Below are 19,939 nucleotides of genomic sequence, written 5' to 3'. Positions count from 1 at the left end.
TTTGTTTAAGCAGTCCAACAGGAGTAAATGAAGCTCAGCAAGCCTTAATACTTCATCTTATTCAGATTAAGACAGTGGCAGTTGCAACCTTGAACAGGAAAGTAGAGAAGTTCCCCTCATGTTCTGTTCAGGGAACTGAAGCTGAACAACGAACAAACAGGCATTGCCCATTCCTATAGAGTTCCTGGAATTGCCTGGACAAACAAGAGTTCAAATATTTAATGTCTTTGGGGCACTGATCAGGAAAAACATTTCGTTCCATAATGGATTTTGCTTCTGTAATGAGTGGAAAAGGAAGAATCACACATGTGAGTTTCAGGAAATATAAGCTGAAGATCACACGTGTGACATCACTAAATACCAGGAGGCAATGTAAACCCAAGCTGCTGTGTGCACTGAGGGTCATTCTCTGAACTACCCCTGGCCTCAGGAATAGCTGCAAACAGCCTGAGCCCCGCTTGATCAACCCCTGACCACTGCTTGTGTCTGCCAAGGGACAGGAGAATCTGTTCTGTTTTAAAAGGAAACCAAAATGCATTAGGTACAGAAACCTGAACAGGTGAGAGGTGGGAAGCTGGCCTTCCTCAGGTCCCACTCAGCAGGTGAGTTCATTTTCTGTTGGGTTTCTTACCTGGGTAGGTCTGCAGAGGCTGGCAATGCCACTCTCCAATCCCACGACCATAGCAGTAGCACTGGTATCTGACCCCATGCACGTACTTCTCCCAGGAGTCTCCAATCTGGTAGAAGGTGCGGGTTTCTGAGTCCTGGCACTGGTCTGGAGGCACAAGAAGGACAGTTCACACTGGGTGTTACTGAAACCACAGTGGATTATCTACAAAAAAGTCCCAAAAGCAAAGAAGTCCCCCCTTTTTGCACAAAGAAATGCAGCGCTGAAAATACAAGTATATAAAGTGGCAATAGAACTGGAGTCTCAAATCAAGGTTCTTAATATAGCACTGCATGTATTAAGTTCTATATTAGGGGGCTAATTCAGCTGTGATGCATTTCATTTTCCTTCTAGAAAGAATTTCATCTGCTCTGGAGCTCAATTCTACCCTGGCCAATTGAGTTCATCTCTCATCCAAAGCTAAACCATGCTGCTCTCAAGAAGATCAAAGGCAAAAATTCCTCCTGCCTTCAGAATTCATTTATGCTTTAATAGCCCCCAGAATGTTTTTATTTTCAGCAGAATCTTTCCAGATTTACCATTGTATAAACCAAAGGGGGACAGAGCAGATCCTGAAATCAGCTGAACTAGTGTGAATACAGCACAGTACAGCACTTCAGCACACTTTCTACTCTGACAACTGCATCTATGCCTGGCTCCACAAAAATTTTCAGTGAGAACCAGCATTATGTTTGCTTGGATAAATAAGAGCTTAGTTTACACAAAGCCAACAAAATTAAAACTTTAATTGCACTTAAACAGATAGCTGAAATCATCCCCTCACCCCTTCCTTCAAACTAGTAATTTTCAGGAGCTTTACATTCTATGTTCCTTGAGTAAACATGTACAGATACTACTGTTAATAAAGCAGAGCTTCACAACCAGCAATTTCCAATAGATTTTCCTGGCAATAGTTTGATGCTCTCTTGGACTTAGTAACTGCAAACCAAACAGCCAGGTCTTATCTTCCAATCAAGGTTTTCTAGGGAAGAGGGGGAGGAAGACATGAAATCTCCTTCCTGCATAGAATCATGATGGTTTTAGCTAACCTCCAGAGCACTATTAACACATGTTCTCATCCTGAGCTCTCTCTTTGCTAGACCAAAGGGCAGCCAAAAAATCAATTCTGTCCAAGGTAAGTTAATATATGCTAGTGCCCCTTCCTCAGGTCAGGGAGAAAACTCTGAAAGATTTTAGGATAGAGAAAGACAAGAAAACTGATCCTAGCATCAGTGCCCAGCTGCATGTTTTATCAGTGTTCAGGCTGAGAGCTCTGCTAAGCTGACAGCTGAGGTACCAGAATCCAGTCAAATGACCACAGGCTAACTGCCCTGCTACCACAACCTGCTACATTTTACACCATATGCTTGCCACAGTCGTGGTTCTTCTGTGGCAGCTGTGATAAGCCAAGCATATGTCCTTAAATTAAGTCCTTTCACTTACCCCCAGCAAATGCAGTGTTGCTTCTAGTTTTGCTTTTGTACAATTCAGGACAGATAGTGCACAAAGACTGAGCCCAAACTCACACACCAGTTTCTCCATACCACAGCCAGTTTGTACAGAGGCACAAAGTGTGTCTGGCAAGGGGGACAGCCAGTGACTCACCTACAGGATCACACTTCCATCTGCCCCGGCCCTGGCCAAAGCAGGTGCAGTTCAGCATGTGCCCCTCATCATGGCGCTTGTGGAAGGTCTGGTTCACGTCGTAGGTGATGCCATCCACAATGCACTGGTCTGGGGGAGAGAGGAGAGTTCATCAGCAATAGGTGTAAGCACTGAGACAGAACCCTTCTGCCTGGAACATCACTGCCTTGCTAGATCAGCACACAGACTGATTGTGACCAGCTCCATCCAAGGCAGAGAGGAGCCCTCCTTTCTGTAATCTGTGACACTCACAGTGCTGCACACACAGACCTGCTCCCTAGTTCATCTATCAGCACTGTACAAATAAGCAACACTTGCAGAAAAGAGGTCTGTAGGACACAATCCAGCTACAGACCTGCCTCTTTGTTCCTTCAGACAGATCCCACATGTGAACAAAACTCTAAACCACCACACTGACTCTCTGGCCATCTCCTCTGAGGAACATCTCAGCTGAAACTCCTCAAGCTCAAATCACTGCAACTACACAAGGAGAAAAGGGCTGCTCCAAATTTATGAAGATACAATGAAGAAGTACAGCCATCCTCATCATGTTATTCTGCTGGGTATCACTGCTACTCCCTGTAGTAATCTGAAGGCAGAGGCAGACCTTTTACACACACTAGATGCTACTGGTGCCTCTCTTCCCTCATAACACAGTGACCAGACTCCATGCTGTAATACAATGGTATCACTCTATTAGGTTCAATGTCCATCTGGGATCTGGCCCAGAATTCCTAAAGCCAGTCTAATCACAGCAAGGAGCAGAAAGACAAAACAAACATGAAAACAAGCCCAGGAGCAAGTTGTTTTGTTAAGTGGGACCCAAGAGACCCAAGTTCAGGTCTGGAGTCAATCCTGGACCAGCTGTCCTTGGGGAAGTGAGTCCATGATTCCCATGATTTTATTCCCCATGATATTTTCCCACACCATGGGCACAGCATCTGGATAAACCAAGGAGTGCTCAGACTCTCCTGCAGGCGCCAAGGTCTGGCTGCTGTGTTTAAACAGCTCTACTCAGATAGATAACCTCTGCCTTTTGAAAAAGCCAAGTATCTCTACCCTCTCCTCAGCAAGAAAGACCACTTCAACTCCAGAATGGAACTGCAGAGAACTAGCTGTGTAAGTGGAAACAGGACTTGCACAGCCCAGAACTTTGAGCAGTGCCTTTCACGCTGAAAGGAACACATTAAAAAATCCCTTCCAAAGCCCTTGAGGGAGTCTTTCCCTATAAATTATATCCCACTTCAGCAGTGGTGTTAAAAGAGTCCTTTTCTTGGCCTCTTGACAGCAACCCCCCTGCCTTTTCCAGACATGAAGCCAATGCCGTGAGCTAGCTGTAGGATGATCAAATGTCTGTGCTTTTAAGTCTTCTTTTTTTGGTATTGCTTAAGTACTTCTCCACTTGGACCACTCACACAAACGAGTAAATAAATAAGAGTAATCTCCATGCTTTCCTGCCAGCCTTCCATATAGATTAGCCAGCAAAAGGCTAATCCAGCACAAAGGAATTGAAAATTTCACTGCAGAACAATAAAATACAACAGCTCTGCTTTCAAACTTCAGACTAGTCTGGAGTTTTGTCTGTTCTTGAGGCAGGGAGGTGCCTATACTGAGCTCCATGTAAAATCACAGTGCTGCCAATTCCTATATGTAGACAAAAGGAGGGAGGGATATCATGATCAAGACAAGTTTTGCCTCTGCTTGAGAGCCTGGAATATACTTTTCCAGCACATAAACAAGACAAGAACTTCACAGCTCCTCTAATCTTCTTACTACTCCAAGCAGTAAACAACAGTTCCTGAGTGTGGGCTCAAGCCCACAATGACAGAAAAGAATACCAACTTCTGCCACCTCCCACTTAGAGTGAAGTGGTGATATCAACATGAAATTCAGTACCTCTGAGCTGTGAATAGGCAATGCAGGTCCATTCTCCACGGCCATTTCCTACACAAGTACATCTCATCATGTGGCCCATGTCATGCTGCTTATCCCACTGGTCCCCAACACGGTACATGACGCCATCGTTGGTTGTGCAGATTTCTTCATGGGCTGGGTGAGAAGAAAGCAAGAGGATATTTACGAGGCCAGAATTTACAAGATCTTGAGGACTGAGACCATTTGCAATGCCCCTTCATGCCAGGTAGTGGTTTCTGCATCTTAACAAGGAAATTTTAGGCACACACTCAAATTTATGTTCTCCAGCAGATCTATACGAGCAGATCTAATGATATAAACTTCTGAAGTTTTCAGCTGTAGAAGTACCTACTGTTGCAAAATCCTGTGCAAAATTAAGGATTAGTTTATGAACTGATTCTATTCTTAACTTTATAGAAGGACTCAAAAATTACTGGGAGTATCAGAGAAACTTATAGGAAAAACTCCAAGCACCCAACATTATCTGAAGAAGTAGATGAAAGACAAGAAAAAAATTAACAGTAAATTCCAGCAAGTCTCACAACAAAAAAGTTAAATTCACCAAAATTTGACAAAAATAACCTCTACTGGCAACTATTTCTTTAGTCCTCCATACTCTGTCACAAGTAAAGTTTAATTTAAAAAAAGAAAAATAAACTAACTAGTATCATGGAGTATCAAGGACTCACACCAGCTGAAGAGCATGCCTACCACTGGCTTGTAGCAAAGAAGTAATGAAAATTGTCTTCTCCTGGCACTACCTAAATCTGCTAGAGATGGTCAATGGGGAAAAAAAGGACAAAAGAAAACATGAGAAATGCCTTAAGGGCTTTGAGCTGAGATGCAGGTGATTAGAAGTCATCAATATCTGATCAACAACAGAGATCTTCACTTTCCAGCACAAAGAACCACGTGCTCCATAAGCCCTTTATGGCTCTCAGCCTTACCAGCCATGGGGCAGAAGCCAAACTTCTGGTCAGCATCGTAGTTCTCCGTGGTTCCACACCACTTCATGTTGTCCCTCCGTCCCTCGGAAGTGCAGTCGGTGTAGTTGCGGTTGTTGTACAGGAAGGGGAAGTGGCACAGAGCACCATTGGAATTGCCACCCCGTGTCTGGACCAAAACTGTACCAAAAAATGAAGGGAACAGATGCAAATTCAGCCTGTACTCTCTCTTAGCATGCATGGAAGAGCTTGGAAAACAAAACACTAGCACTACTTTTTCCCATGTGTGCCCTGTATATAATCCACAGGCCTCTTTTCTTGGCTTTAATTAATTCAGATGTGGAAACATAAGCTTTGCACGAGGTCAGCTCAGTTCAAGCTTTGCTCTGGAATGAATTGCAGAGCCAGCCATGGGAATTCCCAGGAAACAGGGAAAACCAAAGCTTACTGTGCTTGGGAAGGAGCTTTGCAAATGCCTTCTCCCAAGGCCTAGGGAATGAAATAAACTCACAGCTCTCAGCATACCTATATTATCTCTGAAGCCATTTCCCAGTGGTGCCCCTCAGCTCTAAGGGAAGCCTTCACCCTCAGGAAAGGGTTACAGCTCAGTTATGTACAACAGGACAAGCCAAAACCTCTCTGCAGGCTGGAAGCTTCATGTTTTGCAAGCAGCAGTGGAAAGAGGGCTGTAATCTACCTGAACTAATCACCTCTTGAGCAACTCTGCTTTACAAATATTGGAGAACAACAAGACATTTACTGAGATTTTTCTATATCACATTTCTCTTTTCCACACTGTATCACAAGAAGCCTCTCTAAAACATGAACATGTACATGGACAGGGACAGAGTTTGGATGGTTTTTTTGGGTGTTTGTCTTTTTAAAAATGAAGTATTATAAGTGCTGCAGAAAAAGGCTTGACTTTTATCAGGAAAAAACAACCAAAGTAGAACAGAATTTTAAAGTCAGTGTCTATGCAGTGTAAGAAGCAGTATTTCATGTAGGAACATGAAATATTCTTTCCAAGGTCTCAAGAAGCAGCCTGGACACTGCTCCATGGATGTCTGACAGGCACTCCAGGAAGTACAACCACACAGGTAGACAGATCTGTGCTGTGAACACTCACCATCCACCGCCAAGAGGCAATGCTGCTGCCTTAGTCATGCCCCAGCTCTTGATCAGTGACCACAAATCACATGAAGAGCACTGCTATATATGGCAGCCCGGCTAGACAGCCAGGATGGAGGGAGTGACAGGACTGCACAAACTGTACTCCATGGACATCCTCCTCTTTGCAGCCTAATATGGGCATTGCTTGAAGCAATTCACCCAAGCAAAGCCAAAGATAAGCGTCCCTTGGGCGAAAGCTCCACCATGACCAGGTACTCCCATTCTGAGGTCAGCTCAGAGAACAGGACTCAAAGGGTACATCTGTAGCACCCTCCAAAAACACCAAGAGCATACAAGTGCTCTGTTACCAGGCAGCCCTCCATTCACAGCCTCGAGTCCTTCCAGACTGCTGGAATTTGTTAGGCAGGCCGTTCCTGATTCCTCTGCTCCCTCCTCCATCCCTCCACCAGGGTCACATGCATGTGAAGGCCCTTGTGAGGGGAGCTCACCGTTCTGCTCAGTACAGAAGGAGTATCTCCTGTCCTGCTCGAAGTTGGAAGTGGTGCTGCACCAGAAGTGCCCATCCGTGCGCCCTTCGGTGGTGCAGGAATAGAAGGTCCTTCCATCGTAGGTGAAAGGCAGCACACAGGGCTCTCCATCAGAATTGCCACCGTACGTTTGGGTCACAGCTTCAGAAAGAAAATCACAGCATTAGACTGCAGTTTAAAGCAATTCACAAATTTCAGAGCTCTAAAAGAGCAACAGTCCCTCCAGGCCAAGTTGCTGGTTGCTGGGAACCCACACTGACTGCCAAGGAGCCGGGCCAATACACACCAAGAGACAGCTCCATAGCTGTGGCATTACTCCACATTCTTTTCCAAACATATATTATTGCAGCTCCATTTGAATGAAGTTATTAATGCTGCTCTCCAAGGGCGCTGTTTCCCCTCACCAAGTTATAAATAGCTCACTGGGAAACATTCCTGCCCTAAACAACAAGGCTTCAAATAACCAAAACATTTCGTCCCCACCTTGCACCTTTCTCCAGTACATCCTCTTCAGAGGACATTTCTGACATGCACACAAAGGGTACTGCTCCCCAAGGGCTCTGTTTCCCCTCAGCAGGTTATACACACCTCACTGGGAAACATTCCTGCCTTAAACAACCAGGCTTCAGATAACCAAACCATTTCTTTCCCTCTTGCACCTTTCTCCAGTATGTTTTCTTGAGAGGATATTTCTGACACACACACACAAAGGGTGCTGCTCCCTAAGGGCTCTGTTTCCCCCTCAGAAGGTTATATACAGCTCACTGGCCAACATTCCTGCCTTAAACAACCAGGCTTCAGATAACCAAACCATTTTGTCCCCACCTTGCACCTTTCTCCACTATGTCTTCTTCAGAGGACACTTCTGACATGCACACAAAGGGTTCTACTTGGAAATTAAGCCACAGGACAGTCCTAGAGACCTCACAGCAGCTCATACCTATCTCCTGGCAGCTGACTCCGTTGCCCAGGCAGGTGCACAGCATCTGCTGGCTGCCCTGTGTCTTGAGCCACTGCATGCCCACGGAGTAGACGACGCCGTTGTCGGTGATGCACTGCCCGTAGGGCTGGGGCTGGGGCTGCTGCGGCTGGGGCTGGTACAGCGCCGTCTGCACGTTCGTGATGCTGGGGGAGCCAGAGCCTGCAGCACAATGTGGCACAGAAGGGACATGTGGCACTCAAAGCTCAGCAACAGAAGGCTGCCATTAAGTGCTGAGATAATAAAACCTCAGGCACTCCAGCAGACGGAAGGCACGACACTCTTAAGCTTCCCGAGACGTGGCTTAATTATTCCACTTTGCAAATTTTGAAATTAGAAGAATGACTCCCCCTCTCTGCTAATGACAGCCTCTGGCTACCAACCCTGTAGAGTGGCTTTAGAAAGCATTTAGAAAGTCTTTTTCATACAATTGTTTAGAAAACAATTTTTTGGGGGGAAAAAAAAATTAGTTGAAGGAAATGTAGAATGGAAAAATCAAGATCAGTGACAAGAGAATAAAAATTAACAAGGGAGTAGGGAGATAAGGCAAAAAGATTAATTTTGAATTTTTCATTGAGAAACAAGAAGAATAATTTAAAATGTATTCTTTTACTCAGCAATTTTAAAACTTCAAATCAAAGTTTTTAGCATATTACGACTTTGAAATAACACTGAGAGACAAAGAGGCTTGTTGTTGTCTACATCATATGAATTTTTGCTAATGATTCCCACAGGAACCTCCACAAATTCAGCTCGGCTGAAATAGGGGAAGTAATAATGGAAACCCTTGAAAATACTGTCATCCTTGAAGCATTACTCATTTTGAAGTTCAGACCTTCTGAGAGTTTTAAGTTAACCTGCTGGTACCAAACAGTTAAAGGTCATTTACCAAGAAAAATTTAGTGTAGGCACTGCAGGAAAACAGAAGTTCTACATTGCACTCACTGATAAGAAACCTAGATCCTTAAAATGACAAAAAAAAAAGAAAGAATTTAGGAGCTGAAGATGTAAACCTTGGGCAGAAAAAATATGCTACCCGTAAACTAGGCAATATTTCATACTGAAATTACAAGCTATCTCATGTACAGATACTAAACAGCATTGTATACATTCCTTGACATTTTTGGGTTTTTAAGCTCAGCCATTAGTAGGTGTATTTATCATGTCAAAGAAACCAGATGGTCGCAGTGGGGTTTAAATAAAGGACATTTCAAGAAAGTTACCCTGAGGGGAATACATAAAGTTCAAACATTAACTTGGAGTGCCATGCTCCCAAGACAAAGATAGCTCCTGTGGATGCAGGGCCCTGGATGTGATTTACTGCCCTGTGATTGTGCAGGCAATCCCATCTGTATGTGCCAGCCCCATTTGTGTATGGGAACAAGGTACCAATTAATCTTATCTCCACATGCAATAACAAGGAGCATCTTCTGAACTCTGACCCTCTTTGCTGCTGATCTTTCCCAGACAAGACTCCAAAATACTTGAATTAGGATGGAACAACTCAACTCCAAGTCCTAACCTGTCAAAACATGCCATTCCTCTTCCCCTTCCCTCTGTTCCACGCCATGATGTGCCACTTACCAGTGCTGGTGGTGTGCAGGGCTGTGTGCCTCTCACACTTCCACTCTCCCCTGCCATTCCCAGTGCAGACACACTGCAGCAAGTTGCCTCGGTTGTCCTTCTTGCTCCAGGTGTCTCCAATCCTGTAGGAAGTCTTGGTGTCGTGGTCATTGCAGCGATCTGTGTGAGGAACAGGACTCTCAGCTGGGCCTGCACTGGGCAGCTCCCAGCACTCCACCACCAACTCTACCAAACAAACTCATCCTTTAAAGCCTGAATTAAAGGCCCACCTCATTCTCTGGAGCCCACTACTGCAATTCCTACATGAACTAAACTGCACAGGCTGAGAGCATCCCAAAATCCTGAAAGATTTCCATTCACTTCCAGAACTGTGCTTTCACTTTGCAGCCATTGTCAAAATGAGCTACTTTTTAAAGCCATTCTAAACCCACTCTGTCTAGCACACACCCCTAAAGCTAAACTTGTTTTAATGATCCTTTCTTTTTTTTCAAGCAAAAAACAGGAGTCTTTGCAGCTTGGTCATTTCATACACAGGGGACATTTCAAGTTCAGGATTCTCTCTCATATGGAAGGGACTAAAACCTGTTTGAGGGTAACATGTAAAATCCCATTTCTTTCAAAAGAAGCCTGCATGAAGCTGCAGAGAAGTTAATACAAGCTGCTCAAGTAATACCAGGAGTACCAGACTTTCTAAATCTCTTTAATAACCCACAGCCCCCGATGAATTGAGCAAATGGGTTCAAAGGACAGCACAACAAACTACTTTTGTCTGGATGCCAGATCCACATGGATTAACTAGTTCTTCTTCCATTACAACATTTTACCTTCTTATTCAAGGGAAACTTGATACAGTGGCTCAAATATAATCACAGATCAATGAACATGGATTTATGAAGAACTGTGGAAGGACAGATGCATTAAGCCAGATTGCCACTGAGAGAGCACATGGGACAGAATGTGAATGTAGAAAACATGTTACTGATTCACACTGCTAAGAATGACCAGGAATTGGGCATTTGCCAGAAGTATGGTAAATTGGTGAGGTATTCATCATGCAATTTTGCAAATGTGAAAAAAATGTGTCTAATGGACACACTTCTCAATGAAAAGCTGAAATGTCATGGAGGCAACCAGCTGTGATTCTGGAAAATGCTGGCCATAAAAGATATATAACAGCAGCACACACTTGAAGAGTAATGTCATTTTGTGGGCTAGAGGTATCATTTTATAGACATAAATTTGAATTTCTCTATTCAAATGTAATTGGAAAACAAAATGAAAAATGAACAGCTCCTTATACTGCAATTTCCCCCACAATACAACAGCACAGAACTCAGTGATGGAAAGAAAGCTACTGCCAAAAGCATTTTATTAGTAGTAATAAGTCCTCCAAAATTCACAAACAACACATTCTGTTTTATTCATTCCCATTTGACAGCTAATGATTTTTCCCCACATATCTTTAACTGACTTAATATTGTCAAGGCTGGATTGATTTTTATAGCTTATTTCTTGACCAAGACTCTCCAGATCTTCCATTTTCATCTCAACCCTCCTTAATGTCTTATTCTTTACTGCTGTTTATATCATCAAGGCTGCTGTTCATATCAGCAAAAATCCATTATTTGTGTGCCCCAAGGGAACTGAATATGAGGCAATTGAAAGGCTACAGAAGAGTTTCTCAAACCTTGCATAACCAAGGTGTAAGGTACAAAGTTAAACTTTCTTGAGGCAACTGGTGTAAACCTGAGACAGAAGTAAGGTCTGTGGTAGAGCTAACAGGACTGGAACAGAAGGTCAATAAACAAGCAAGATTTTGGGTTTTAAAAGTCCTGTTTGCTCTGCAAATACAAATAAAATGGAGAATTTGCGGTAAAGTCCCTCAATGATGCAAAAACTTAAAAAAAAAAAATCACCTGTGCTGCTGGAGCGGGAAATGGGGTGGGAAAAGCAATAGGTGAGATGGTAGATCAGGCAAAACAAACCCTGGTTTAGCTAACAAATAAACAGTAATAGAGAGAAAGAAGTAAGAAAATATTTTAATCTTGCAGATCCTACTGTTGGAAAGGGTATTTAACCTAAAAACCACTCAATTGTCCCTCAGAAGGCTCCTTGAAAGCACAGAAATTCATGTCCTAGGCTAGATGCTCTGCCATTTTGTGGGCCAAGCCATTTCCCTGATTTCCTGGGAGATGCCTGGCTGTGGCTCAGCTGACATACAGATCCCTTACACCTTTCTCTCTCCATGAGATTAAACCCCCAAATAATCCAGGAACCCTTGTCCCAGCGCCGATTAACAGCTCTGGGGAGTGTGCCCAGACAGCAAATGGTGACCAAGACACCACCACAGGCCTCTGTCCCCTCGTCTGTTTCCCGCCACTCCTCAGGGGATACCCGTCCCTCTCAAACTACTGTTACTTGCACAGGGCAAACAAAGGAATAACTTTCCTTTCCCATGCAGGACGAAAAGTAAGTAGGAAAATAAAAAAAATAAGTAAGCTAAATGAAGCATAGGCTGGCACTTACTTCTGGAGGTGCAGGTGATGCGGCCGCTGCCCTCACCGAGGCAGGTGCAGTCCACCATCATCCAGCCCTGGTAGGGCTTCTCCCAGGTCTCTCCCACCACATAGGATGTCCCGGCCGTGTTGTCGTAGCATCGCTCGGCTGTGAGGGGAAAGCGGATCAGAGCCCGCCCAGGGCATTCCCACACGGGGACACCTCAGGGAGGATGAGGAGAAAGGGCCCACACACCCTGAGTGCGCTGAGGGAGGAGGAAGGAGCAGCCACTTACCCACAGGCTTGCAGGTCCACTCGCCCTTGCCGTTGCCCAGGCACACACACTCCAGCATGTAGCCGCCTGTTTCGTGGGGCCGGCGCCATGTATCGCCGATCTTGTAGGACTGGCCGCCCTCATGGCAGCGATCTGTGGCGGCACACAGGGGAGGCGAGGTGAGGGACACGCCAGGGACGGCATGGTGGTGACAAGGTAAGGGCCATCTGGCCAGGGGCAAAGGGGGTAAGCTGGGGTAAGGGCAGCAAGAAGGAGGAGGGACATTGAGGAGAATGAGGGGGGACATTGGCCTGTAAAATGGCGCTCAACATTTCCCGCCATTTTCTGTTGGAGCCCGCTATTTTCTGCACTTCCCAAGCCCTGTCCTCTTCCCTCAGCTAACTTCTCCATGTTCCAAACCCCAGCTGATGAAAAGGGAATGCCAGGGAGTGATGAGGCCGTGTTTCTCCCTCAGACCCTGCTCTCGGCCTGAGGGCTGCCGAGAGAGGGTTTGCCTCCATCTTGTTTGAGGCAACGCCACTTGGGCTTCTCTGCGGCCATTCATGAGGGACATGGTGGCCAGGACATCATGTGGAGGATAAGGAGGTGCTTGGTGTGACAGCCTAGTGGGAAATTAGACCTCTTTTGTGACAGTCCAGTAAGAAATCAGACCTCTTCTGGGGTTTGGAAAGCCTGCCCGGGGGAAAGGCAGATTCCCACCCATCAGTGCCCCACAGCTCTGAGGCAGCTCAGGCTGAGGGAGGGCTGCATGGTACAAGGCAGTTCGCAAACACAGGGTTTGTTTCTTTGGAAGAATCCAAGGGAAAAAAAAAAGAAAAAAAAACCCGCATCCCATCATTTATTAAGAGCCAGTAAAATGTTTTGTGGGCTCATTTGTGAAAGTAGGGAATCTCAAAGCTCTGAAGATTGATTCAAAGCCAGTTGCAGCCAGTGAGACTCTCCAGTGAGCTCTAAACCAGGCTGATGATGAGGAAACAAGGCTGCTCTTACACTTGCAATTTCCTTACTGACTCTTTTTCTTACAACACTTATCATCCCTGCCCAATAAAGTGCCATTAAATTCAGAAGGGCTCCAGCTTTACTTGTTAGATTTAATGCATTATTTTTTTCCCATGCTACAATGATGGCTGGTTTCCGAGTCTTCTGTGGCAACACTACTAAGGTCTGCATGTGTGTCTTAAACAAGAAACTGGATACTTTTAACAGCAAGACTTTTCTCAAAAGGTACCTCAGAGACTTTGAAATCTCAGTCTAAAAATCCTGACACACAGCAATCTTCCTCTGGGCTCACAGAAAGTCCAATTATGAACTAAGGGGAAATTGTGAACAATTCAGTGACTCAATAAGGAAAGGATTTCCAGACAGAGACATGAAACAGGAGCTGGGGAGAAAGGACCAAGGGAAGAGAGAAGAGCAAGAGGAAAGTATGGGTCAGGCTAGCAAAAAAGGAGTTGCAGAAACATGTTAAGCTGCTGTCTGGATATCAAATCCCAGTTCCCTTACAGACAAGTGTTGATGACATTTTTGGAGGATGAAGGACTGGCTCTCAGGTGACATTCATTTATTATCATTTATTCTGAGTAGTCCCATTAATGCTGACTGTGTTATTTTGACACACCAGCTGCAGAGCAGACTTTTTCTCCAGCCAAAAAACTACTTTTATACTTGCACCTGCGAAGATGTAATTCTTGTACATAAGTTACTAGCCTGTATGGCTGGACACTAACAGTAATTTTTGACCTATGTTTTCTCACACAGCACTTGACCTCTTAAATAAAAAGAGTTTGGTTGTGCAAATGTACAGGGGACAAGGACTATTAATTTTAAAGCTTTAGTGGGCTTTGGATTAAACTCCAATGCAACTGTAGCTAACAGGCACTGGGAATAGTGTGTAAATTGCTCTGGAAAATATGACTCTAATGAACAAGAGGTCTAGGAAGAGGCTCTTAGTTACATACTGGCAATGGTGCAGCTGATTCTCCCACGTCCAGCTCCAATGCAAGTACAGTCCCAGATCATGGAGTCCTTGGGGCGCTCATAGGTCTCCCCGACCCGGTAAGTGGATCCAGTGTATTTGTCAAAGCAGGTCTCTTCAGCTATGAGGGAGAAAAAATTAAAATAAAATAAAATAATCAGCTTCATGTAACCACATCAGTAACATGCACAGTCAACAGAAACACATTCCTTGCCTCCTCACACAGATACTCCTTTTATCCTGGGGAATAATGCCTATGAGTCTCTTCTTTCCTCATGGGATGAAACAGCAGAGAGGAAGTTGGGCGAAATTTGCCCCCTCAAGGCCCCCATGATGCTCAACAACTTCAATAACCTCTTCTTCCCTCCCTCAGGGAACCAAAAGTTGCACATGGCAGGCATGCCTGAAAGCATCAATCCCAGCTGTTTGAAGCCAACAGGAGAGAAGACAGGAGGGAGCAAACAACCCCTGGAAACTGTGTGCTTTGTCATGCTAAACCTCCTCAATCTGACTTAGCAAAAACTGTGTAGATTAATCCCAAATTCTGCAGCAGTCCCACCAAAGTCAACAGCAAAGTTCACTACTTGTGCATTGCTCACACTGATGCACAGGTAAGTGATTACAGAACATGAGTGCTGCCACCAGACTCAAGATGAGAAGCAGAACAACTTTCTGCACTGCTGGGCAGATAAAGTTCATTGTGTCATAAGGAAAACTTCCTATTGGACTTCAAAACTGTAAAAACTGGGAATCTCTGCTGGGGAAGGAAAAGTAGATTGAACCCTCTTTTATGGAGTAAGGGGACTGAGTACTCCTTAAAATACTCCAGTTGTGAGGCAGGCAGCACACAAACCATGCAGAACAGATGGCTGAGATGCTCACATCTGTCTTACATGAACACTATCAGCCAGGAACCAGCTTTTCATCTCTTCTATCTCCAGAGCAACATAAAGGAATTATGGCAAACCAGTGGCTTCAGACCAATAAATACAGATAGATTGCATCTGATAAACTGAACTACACCGAATCCTGGAGAGACACATCCTCCAGCAGACTTTGCATTTAAACTTCTTTCTGTTCCCTAAACTTTTTCTGCACAGACTAAACAATCTCATTTTACACTCAATTATAGAAAGCTCACAGCAAGGCCGGGAGGCTGTGGAAAGTTGTAAGTTGAAATATTTTTAAACAAGCTGACGACACTGCACAGCTATGAAAAGTTGGGGTGAAGCAATCAAACAGAGCAGAGCCAGAGCTGCAAAGTGACTCCAGATTTGAACTTCCCCGTGCGAGTCCAGGAGTCAGTTCAGTTCATTATAAAGAAGAGGTTGGCTCCAAAATTAATGTTTAGATCCAATCCTCCAGAGAGATGAGTGATGTTTGGCTCAGGGTTCTGGTGGCAGGCCCATCGCTAATGAAAAGCATTTCTTAAAATCCCAAGCCAGATCTTCAGTGTAATTGAGTGTAGATCCCATTACTGACCCTAAGTACCAAACTTCAGTGGAAAGCCTGGGCTGCCAGCCCTAACTCGTACAAGGCTTGGGTTACTCGGCACCAAAAGCCGCGCTGGGGTCTCGACGCAGACAAAAGGGGCCACCAAACTTACGTTCGGGCTTGCTCTCGCAGTTGAACCCTCGGCTCCCACCGTAGCAGGTACAGACCAGAGTGTTTCCCAGGTAAGTGCGCTCCCACTGCTGGTTTATCTGATAGTATCGTCCATTGTCATAGCAGGTCTCTGGGGGAGAGCAGGAGGAACGGGGACGCAGAGGGGGGGAAAGAAAGCAAAGTTCGGCGTTACCGAGGGCAGCAGCCGGGAGGGAAGGGGCGCGGGGCGCAAACGTGTGCGGGTCTGCCGAACCGAGGGGCGGCTACGGGCGAGCTCGGGGGTCTCACAAAGCCCCCCGGGGCCACCGGCGCTGCCGTGCCCTGCCCCTGCGCTGCCCGCGGGCGGTACTCACGCTTTCCCTGCGCGGCGGTGCCCTGCGGCAGCGAGGTGGTTTGGGTCTGCGCCTGACGCCGGCTCTTGCCGCCGGCCCCGCGGCGATGTCCCCCCGCCGCCGCGGCCCCCAGGCAGAGGGCGAGCAGCGCCAGCCGCCACACGCTGCGGCCCGGCATCCTGGCACGGCTGGGCTCGGCACGGCTCGGCACGGACAGCCCGACGGACGGCACGGCGCCGCTGCCGGGCGCTATATAGGGCGGGCTGGGCGGGAGGAGGCGGCCGCCGCCGCCCCAGCGCCCATTGGCCTCGGCGCCGCCGGGGCCGGGCGGGGGCCGCCACCGCCCCGCCGAGCCCCGCCGGGGTGGGAGGCCCGGCCCCCCTCAAGCACAGCGGCCGTGCCATTTTGTAGAACATCTGGCTGAACAAAATGGCTTTTTTTGAAGGGAGAGGCAAACTTTCCTTTTTTTTTTCCCGTGGAGCAGCGCTGCCTGTAAGCGGATACTGCTCCGTTCAGGAGGAGTAATGTTCTGCACAGGGGAGAAGGTGAGGTGCAACATACGGGTTGGAAATAGCAACTGTGAGTGATGTTTTATCTACGGCTGGGAACTCAAGGTTAAAAGCTTTCACACCTCGCTTGGAAAAATCGGTGTCATTGCATTCCATTCAAAATAAATTTAACACCCTCTTTGTCTGACTTTATTTCTTGCTGTCCAAAATCAACTCTGAGAAAAAAAAAAAAAAAAGTGAAAGAAATACTAGGTGTTGAGCCTTTATTAAGTAGAAGGGTTCTTCAGTGTGATGCCCTAATGTAACCTTGCTGTACACAAATTCTGTCAACCTCTTCCATCTGTCTTCTTCCCATGAGCATCTCTGCTGCTCTGGAGGGGTTTCTTTTCCCTAGTTTGAAGGAATACTGCAAAGCAGAGAGTGTGAACAGTAAGTGTGGCTCTCAGGCTGCCAGTGAACAAAGTGCATGCCCCATTCTGGTACAGTGCCTGGACCAGCACCCAAGTTCAGACCATAGAGGAAGGTTGTGTTTCATGCTTTGCACACTTATTTTGTCTTGGCAAAGGGATTGTTTATCTAAAAAGTCTGCTGCAGTTCCCAATGTATAAAAGCAACTCTTCAGACAAACCTGAGTGTGAAGTAGCCTACAGTGTTTCCAGACATCTTTAAGGTGCACATCCACAGCTTTCCGTAAGAGTTCTTCAGCATGTTGAGCTCCATGCTCTGGTTCCACTTCCTGCAAACCCTCTGTGTTCTCTTTACTGACGTGCCAGCAGTAACATCACTGCTGGGATGAAGGCTATGGCAGCAGGCAGATTACTGACCCAGCACGTGCTCCATTCCAGGAAAACACGTACTTGCGATGTCAGGCAACTGTTTTCAAGGAAATTTCCTTTCCCCTGTATGAGGAGTACCCACAGATACATTTACACAAGCTACTCTGCTGAAAACTTACTGGAAATTGAAACCTGACCTGGCAATTGAGGTGAGCTGTGGTGAGCTAATTCCCACCTTTCCTAATTTTTATTTTTAGATCCACCGCACTGCCTTTTTTAAATTTATCTATTTTTTTGAGTCACCATAGACTCATTGTCCCACATAATATTCACAGAATTAAGGTGGCCACAGCAAGGGAGAGTATTAGCTTTTGAAGCGGGACACAGCATCATAAGCCAGCAAATATCCAGTTTCTTGAAATGAGAACCTGCTTTCAGAAAGTGTTCCTGCTTTTCCGAGACCTAAGATATGATGTGTCATCCTCGAATTCCATCTCACACTCCACCTTATGTCTGGAATTCTCTGATAAAAGCCGGGTGAAAAGCACATAGTCAGAAAATGCTGCTGTTTGAGTGTTGGATGTACTTTACCTAGCTTGCTCCAAAAGAAGAATTACTGAGTGGAAATCAGTGGAAAAGAGGAGTTTCCATCCATACATGCAATGAGGAGGCAATTTGAGATCATTTTTCCAGTTACTGAGTATAGAGCCAATGGATGTGTGACCAGATCCTGCTGCTGATATAGGCTGCTAATTGAGCTCAATTGGCATGGAAAAGGAAAGGGTTATGAGAAGCCTTCAAGGACAGCAGGGTTATGATATATAAAATTTGCTCAGGGAAATCTGCTAAATGTAAGAGCTAAGTACCTAAGGAACAGGATGTAGTGGAATAAGCAAACATAAGGAAGAAATATCTGCTTTTAGCAATTATTTGCAAGTGGCATATAAAAGGTTCATGTGTCAGGTATAGTTCCCATGAAGGTTAAATTATTGACATTGACCTGATTTCTGTCTACTTTAAGTCCAGTTCATGTAATTTTGCACTGCACTTAGGTCTTCAAGGGCAGTATAAGTACTTACACAAACTGAAAATTGTATTGTCTGAAATTTGAATGAGAAAAGACAATGTCAGCAAGCGTGTGACTATGCTAATGCTTTCCACAGAATTAGTTACACAAATACAGGGACAAATGTAAGATCCTTGTTTGAGAAAACATTACTGGAAGCACATAAAACAAAATTATAATTTCCAGTGATGCTTAAATTAGTTTCTTGCATAGCCATCATTTACAAGCCAGCAGAAATAGTCTTACAAGTAGTATTTCAAAATTATTTGGAACGGCCTGGTTTCTTTTTTAAAGGAATCTCTGACAGTAATTACAATACAAGCATGTAGTAATTATTATACTGCATACTGTTAAACTTTGTGAGATGTCTCTTATTTATTTCAGGAAAGGGATGTAGCTCCTTTGTCTGTCCCTCTGTCAGTTTGTCCCTCAAGCTAACAGGAAATGAAAGGAAGATTCACCTGAAATCTTCCTTCAGATGACATCAGTTTGAATTTATAAACCACCCGTTCATGGGTTCTGCATCCAAATAAGGGCTAGGAATGTCCCAAACCTCTGCTTTGGCCATTGGTATTCTGATTCATGTTCTTGGTCTATTCAATTTTTTTTCCTACTGAAATCCTACCTTTTTGACTCTTGGCTACGAAAGGCACATACCCTTATAAAGTTCTCCTGACTTTTGTTGCTCCATTGTATTGCTCTGCAGATAAACCTCTCCACTTGATTTCCTTTACTGCACACACTTGTGGGGAGCCACACGTGTGACTGGGAGCATGGTCTGTCCCTGTAGCCATTCTTCGGCACATTCCAACAGCAAAGAGAGGGTGAATCAGTACATAAAGGACCAATCCAAGTCACTTGTTATTCTATAAGTAACCTTAGAAAAAAAGGCCACTTGGGCTTAATTATGTCCTTCTAAAATTATTGCTTATAAGGAACAGGAACCATGAAGAGAAAAGGTCAGGATTCCTCTCCTTGACATAGGGAGACCATTAAACGCTTCCTGCAGTTCCCAAATATTTTGCAAGAACCCCTGTTGCGAGCCGAAAATTTCTGAATCATCACAATTTCAAGTCTGTGGTTTCTGTTAGGTCACAGCAAAATTCACTTCAAGGCTGCTGAGGCTGTGCTGCACAGTGCTTCATTCACTGCTGAGTGTCTCGTCCAGGAATCCGGAACAGGGCTCTTGAAATGAAATCCATTCCTTCTGCCCGTTAGCTGCAGCTTCAGGGACTCGGCACAGGAATGAGTTTCATCGGGTATAAATACTCTCTGACAGGACATTAACTGCATCTCTGGCACTATCAATGGAAATTCCTTCTCTTCTCCCTCCTCCCCACTCCTTCCCAACGAATTGTTCAGTGTCATCAACACGGAAAAATGCATTTCCTTTCTCTAGCTATCCCTGGATTAGGAGATTTAGTTTGGTCTACCCAAATTGTTGTAGTTTGCCAGTGATGAGAAGTTTGCAGCCACAGCTCTTGTTTTGCATTAG

At 45.2% G+C, this 19,939-nt stretch overlaps 1 protein-coding gene across 2 annotated transcripts in view; it reads right to left on the bottom strand.

Moving 5' to 3' along the window:
• FN1 (fibronectin 1) overlaps positions 1-16,342 on the bottom strand; it is a 52,462-nt gene extending 36,120 nt beyond the window's left edge. For both annotated transcript variants that reach the window (XM_030952920.1, XM_030952921.1), the window contains exons 1-12: positions 16,115-16,342; positions 15,763-15,891; positions 14,140-14,277; positions 12,182-12,313; positions 11,917-12,054; positions 9,391-9,549; positions 7,768-7,968; positions 6,789-6,968; positions 5,173-5,349; positions 4,208-4,360; positions 2,273-2,401; positions 632-775 (exon numbers count right to left, since the gene is read on the bottom strand). In XM_030952920.1, coding sequence (XP_030808780.1) covers positions 632-775; positions 2,273-2,401; positions 4,208-4,360; positions 5,173-5,349; positions 6,789-6,968; positions 7,768-7,968; positions 9,391-9,549; positions 11,917-12,054; positions 12,182-12,313; positions 14,140-14,277; positions 15,763-15,891; positions 16,115-16,271 — 1,837 coding nt within the window. In that variant the 5' untranslated portion in view covers positions 16,272-16,342. The remainder of the gene's footprint in view (positions 1-631; positions 776-2,272; positions 2,402-4,207; positions 4,361-5,172; positions 5,350-6,788; positions 6,969-7,767; positions 7,969-9,390; positions 9,550-11,916; positions 12,055-12,181; positions 12,314-14,139; positions 14,278-15,762; positions 15,892-16,114) is intronic.
• Positions 16,343-19,939: the final 3,597 nt, after the last annotated feature.

The sequence above is a fragment of the Camarhynchus parvulus genome, chromosome 7, assembly GCF_901933205.1.
Source record: "Camarhynchus parvulus chromosome 7, STF_HiC, whole genome shotgun sequence".
In the NCBI taxonomy this organism is placed as follows: domain Eukaryota; kingdom Metazoa; phylum Chordata; class Aves; order Passeriformes; family Thraupidae; genus Camarhynchus; species Camarhynchus parvulus.
Note: the sequence above shows the minus strand (reverse complement) of the source record. Positions and strands in the feature narration are given on the sequence as shown.